General features: G+C 44.3%; 1 protein-coding gene across 1 annotated transcript; it reads left to right on the top strand.

Annotated features, from left to right (window-relative positions):
- Positions 1-222: 222 nt before the first annotated feature.
- Positions 223-810, top strand: LOC140833352 (uncharacterized). Its single transcript, XM_073197718.1, has 2 exons — positions 223-638; positions 727-810. The coding sequence occupies exons 1-2, from the start codon at positions 230-232 to the stop codon at positions 741-743; spliced, it is 426 nt and encodes a 141-aa protein (XP_073053819.1). The 5' UTR covers positions 223-229; the 3' UTR covers positions 744-810.
- The last annotated feature ends 519 nt before the right edge of the window (positions 811-1,329 follow it).

Below are 1,329 nucleotides of genomic sequence, written 5' to 3' on the forward strand. Positions count from 1 at the left end.
GGCAAGGTGTTATATGCAGGCTTCGATGAACGATGAGCTGCAGAGGCGATTTGAGGATGCAAAGAATGCTGCTGACATTCATTTGCACCTCAAGGAGCTCTTTGGTGAGCAGACTCGGCCTCTAAGGCATGCCACAGTCAAGGAGCTCATCACTTTACGCATGCGAGATGGGGCTTCGGTCCATGAGCATGGCCTAAAGTTGATTCGGCTCGTGGACAAGCTCGTTGGCATGGATTTGATCTTGCCTTCGGAGTTGACCACGGATGTGTTGCTGCTGTCGTTGCCTAGCTCGTATGATCCTTTTATCGTGAACTTTAATATGAACAAGCTTGAGCCAAGCCTTGAAGAGTTGGTGAACATGCTTTTGACTTTTGAGTCCACTATCAAAAAGGAGAAGCTGGCTCTTTATGTGGGTTCTTCATCTGGCACAAAGAACGATCCACATGTGAAGGGAAAGAAGCGTTCTTTCCAACGTCCCAAGAAGAGCGTGCCCTTGAAGAGGCAAACTCCGGGTCCCGTTGTGGCAGCCGCGCCAGCCAAGGCTGAGAAGACAGTTGACATCTGTCATCACTGCAAGAAGCCTGGACATTGGAGGCGTAACTGCAGGGAATATCTTGCCCAGAAGGGTTCTGGCAAAGGTATGTTCTACATTGAAGTATCTCCATTAACTCTACTTCTTGGGTATTGGATACCGCCTGTGGCTCACATCTCTGTAATGATTTGCAGGTGATGGAAAGAAGTAGGAAGCTCAGGGAAGGTGAGACCTTCTTGAGGATGGGTAATGGAGCAAGGGTTGCTGCCAAGGCTGTGAGAGATGTTTATTTACATTTGAACAATGATTTTAAGTTTGTTTTGAGAGATGTTTTGTTCGTCCCAGACTTGATTAAAAACATTATTTCCATTCCTATGCTTGATATTGATGGATTTTCTTGTTTATTTAGCAAAGGTGTTTGCAATATTTACAAGAATGAATGTTTAGTTGGTACCGGAGAACTTGAAAACAATCTCGACACCTTAAAATTGGAAGATATTCCACTTAACAATGTCCAAGCAATAACAACAACAAATAAGCGCAAACAAGATAATCTTAATTCGGCACAATTATAGCATGCTCGATTAGGACATATTTCCTTAAGAAGGATGAACAAGCTAGTGGGAGTTGGCATGTTTGATATGTCCGATATTAATACTCTCACGACTTGTGAATCCTGTCTAAAAGGAAAGATGACCAAAATTCCCTTTAAGGGCCATGCGGAGCGAGCCAAAGGGTTATTGGATTTGATCCATACCGATGTGTGCGGTCCGCTTAGCATCACCACTAAGCATGGA

This window comes from Primulina eburnea, chromosome 6 (assembly GCF_022965805.1).
Source record: "Primulina eburnea isolate SZY01 chromosome 6, ASM2296580v1, whole genome shotgun sequence".
Classification (NCBI taxonomy): Eukaryota; Viridiplantae; Streptophyta; class Magnoliopsida; order Lamiales; family Gesneriaceae; genus Primulina; species Primulina eburnea.

What these genes read in the sequence shown, in the direction of transcription:
- LOC140833352 (XM_073197718.1), top strand. Translation starts at nt 230, where the DNA reads ATGGATTTGATCTTGCCTTCGGAGTTGACCACGGATGTGTTGCTGCTG.